This window comes from Euphorbia lathyris, chromosome 4, assembly GCF_963576675.1.
Source record: "Euphorbia lathyris chromosome 4, ddEupLath1.1, whole genome shotgun sequence".
In the NCBI taxonomy this organism is placed as follows: domain Eukaryota; kingdom Viridiplantae; phylum Streptophyta; class Magnoliopsida; order Malpighiales; family Euphorbiaceae; genus Euphorbia; species Euphorbia lathyris.
In genome coordinates this window covers 31,647,037-31,648,951 of record NC_088913.1, presented here as the reverse complement: position 1 = coordinate 31,648,951, position 1,915 = coordinate 31,647,037, and the positions used below count along the sequence as shown (strand labels likewise).

Genomic DNA, 1,915 nt, shown 5'->3' with positions numbered 1-1,915 from the left:
CTTATTTTGTTAGAATTTGTTAGACAACAATAATTATTGGAAATTTTGTTAATCATTTTAAATTTTCAAATTAAATGATTACTTGATAGTATTTGGAATATTTAACTTGTCTATTTCACCTAATCTTTTTATTAAAAAAACATTTAGATTAGAAAATTTAAAGTTTGAATTCTACAATCCTATTAAATATTCCAGTATAAAATAGATAAAAGATAACATTGGGGTGTTACCTGTATAAGCTTCTTTATCATGAACACAATATTAAATTCAGGAGTACAACGTATACAGGAAGAATATGTTTCGAATTTGATAACATTTTTAGTGGTTTCTCCATTGAACATTAAGGAGATCTAGAAGAAAAAATATAGATAAACTAAATATACAAACAAATGTATTAGAAAAAACAATTTAATTATATTCCAAGTTGGATTCTTTGATTCTTAATAAAACCACTAACATAAACCATGTTCATCTATGTATTCTGGCTCCTTATTTAATTAAAATAATCAACAATTTGTACTATAACACCATAACTAGCAATTCATATATGATTATATCTCTGCAAATCCAACTGTCTTCTTCCCATCATGAGCTTTTCTGAAAAAATGCTTCACATAATCAGAATACAGAAAGTTCTTATACTTAGGCTTCTCTCCGGTGGCAAGAATTTCAGGCAAAGGTCCGATGACATCAGTCGGTTTCGGGTTAACGAAAATAGGAATAGAAATTCTGTTCTTGCTTCCACTTGCAATCACACAATGCTCAACACTTCTGTACCTTCCATTGCTCAAAATCTGAAGTGCATCTCCAACATTAATCACAAGTGATCCTTCAATGGGATTAACATGAACCCATTCATCTTCTTCACTTTTTCCTTCGTTTACTCGAACATAAAGCCCTCCGATCTGATCTTGGAGGAGGAAAGTAAGACATGAAACATCTGAGTGACGGCCGACCCCAATTGTGAGATCAGGATTAGGGCATTTAGGATAGTAATTAAGATTAATCCTTTTGGATCCCATGAGCTGAGATTCTTTAGTTTGATCAATTACCTTAACATTCAAATTCTCCATTAAAGCAGTCATTAGCTTTGTGCAAAGAAGCTCAGACTTCTTCATGTATTCAAGGCACTCATCTCTGCAGGCAGCAGGCCAAATTGAAGAAGCTTCATCTTCAGAAACATAGAAGAGACTCAGATAATCCTTCCATTCAAGAGCTTTCTCTGAATCAGGACTGAAGCTGGTTCCATATCTGACATTGTTAGTAGACGAAAAGTCCTTTGAGAACTTGTTTTTCTCGGCAGCAGGTAAGCCAAAGAAACGGTGAGTTGCATTCTGAACACCATCAAGAACCTCAAGAGGAACACCATGGTTAACAAGCTGAAAGAATCCGAATTTCTCAGCAGCTTCACACACGGATTGAGCAATTTGGGGGTCAGATTCCCAATTGGACATGTCAATAATAGGTATGGATTGATGTGGGATGACATTGATGAGTGCTTCTTTGGGTTGGACAAATTGAAAGGGTAGGGCATTGAGGTTCAAATCAGAAAGACCTTTTACTCCATTTCCATGGTTTATAACAAAATCGTTGAGATCAAAGGAGGTATCTGCAACTGCTATTGTTGGTGCCATTGCTTAAACTAATTAAGAAAGGGTCTCAAGGAAGAAGATTGAAGGAATATTGTAGATGGTGAAATCAGTACGTTGAATAGGGCTATTTATAGCTTTTATCTCTGGGTATTTAGCACGTTGGAATTTATTTTTCCATGATCATTTACTTTTGATTTTCATTTTAACCTAATTTATGGAATTATCTACAACAATGATATTAAATTCCTCACCAACCCTTAGCCACTTTCCTGCCTTCTTCATATACACATATTCCAGACTAACAATAGTCTTTGACTAGACCA

General features: G+C 34.3%; 1 protein-coding gene across 1 annotated transcript; it reads right to left on the bottom strand.

Annotated features, from left to right (window-relative positions):
• Positions 1-283: 283 nt before the first annotated feature.
• Positions 284-1,695, bottom strand: LOC136225597 (feruloyl CoA ortho-hydroxylase F6H1-1-like). The gene has a single exon (XM_066013681.1). The coding sequence runs from the start codon at positions 1,632-1,634 to the stop codon at positions 552-554; it is 1,083 nt and encodes a 360-aa protein (XP_065869753.1). The 5' UTR covers positions 1,635-1,695; the 3' UTR covers positions 284-551.
• Between the last annotated feature and the right edge of the window lie 220 nt (positions 1,696-1,915).